General features: G+C 36.9%; 1 protein-coding gene across 1 annotated transcript in view; it reads right to left on the minus strand.

Moving 5' to 3' along the window:
• Window positions 1–62: 62 nt before the first annotated feature.
• Window positions 63–1,243, minus strand: part of LOC110410738 (Alkaline phytoceramidase (aPHC)) — a 6,110-nt gene continuing 4,929 nt past the window's right edge. Inside the window, exons 5-6 of the mRNA XM_089782706.1 lie at window positions 983–1,142; window positions 63–623 (exon numbers count right to left, since the gene is read on the minus strand). Coding sequence (XP_089638832.1) covers window positions 596–623; window positions 983–1,142 — 188 coding nt within the window. The 3' untranslated portion in view covers window positions 63–595. The remainder of the gene's footprint in view (window positions 624–982; window positions 1,143–1,243) is intronic.

The following is a 1,243-nucleotide window of genomic DNA, read 5'->3' on the forward strand; positions in this document are numbered from 1 at the left end:
ATCAATAGTTAAGAGATATGACTGTTGAGGAGAAAGTAACATTTCCGAATTGATATTCTCTATTTAGAAAATTAAGATTTTGATTCCCTGTTCGAATCTCGATTTGACAACTGCTTCATGAAGGTCAGTACAATCTTTAGTAAGTTCCTAGGATAGCTCCAAAGGCTGTTACAAATTCACCAGTCAGTAGGGTGAGTGTAATTCATATCACATAAGCCTTGTACAGCTAAAATATTTGGGAATAAAGAGGGAAATGGTGGCGCAATGCCAGCAAAATGGTACACTATGGCCACAATTTCACACCCGGAAAATGACATGGTATGGGCAACATCACAAGGTGTGATAACTCGGTCAAAAGACAACAAAGCCATCGTGTGCAAATTTACATGGTATGATGGCTGACAGATGCTACTCTTCTTCATTCTTTCAGCATGAGGAAAGCATAAGAGAAGAAATCTCATAGAGTTCTTCATTGGTTGAGATGTGTCTAGCAACTGCTAAATGGTAATCACATCACTTGTCATCTTTGACGATTCTTCTCTCAGACAATCTTTATATTGGCCTAGGAATGCCTTCATCCACTTTGGGTTCTTCATCAAGGACATTCCTTGATTTCACCTAATCTGCAACGAGTTACAAGTTAAAAAAAACAAAATCAGTTAACTTTTTTCACAAGGCATCAGTCAGTAAATGTAATTCATATTAGAGATTAAATGTTTTAGAGGGCATCTTGAACTTGATCCTCCCATAGCACTTAACAAAGGAAAACAATGTTCTAACTGCATAACAATGGGAAGAAGCAAACTATCTCCTCTAATCATTTGAACACGAAAATAGAAGCGAAATGAAACACATTGAGGTTATGAAATCCCCATTGAAATAATACCACTTCCAAATGCCTTGCAACATGCATTTCAGTCATTTGCATGAGTTATGAAATTGCCTCTAATAATTTCCAAACTAAATCTTAAAATTTGGATACCTCTGAAATCTGTTGCTTCTTTGCATGAGCATAACTGTAACCAGAACAGGGGCAATTGCTGAACATAGGTGCTCCAAGGAGTGTCCACTGATAATATAATTATTTGCACGGTATATTTTCATGTCAGCAAGAGCTTCCATTTTGGCTAGGATGCAAACCCCTGTAGCAGATGGTTTCATATTTTTTAAGTAAAGCAACACTCTTGAGAGTGATAGAAAAATACCATGAACTGCTGATGCTTTTCACAAATTGAGAGAGAGA

This window comes from Theobroma umbraticum, unplaced genomic scaffold, assembly GCF_002168275.2.
Source record: "Theobroma umbraticum cultivar Fairchild unplaced genomic scaffold, ASM216827v3 scaffold_56.0, whole genome shotgun sequence".
In the NCBI taxonomy this organism is placed as follows: domain Eukaryota; kingdom Viridiplantae; phylum Streptophyta; class Magnoliopsida; order Malvales; family Malvaceae; genus Theobroma; species Theobroma umbraticum.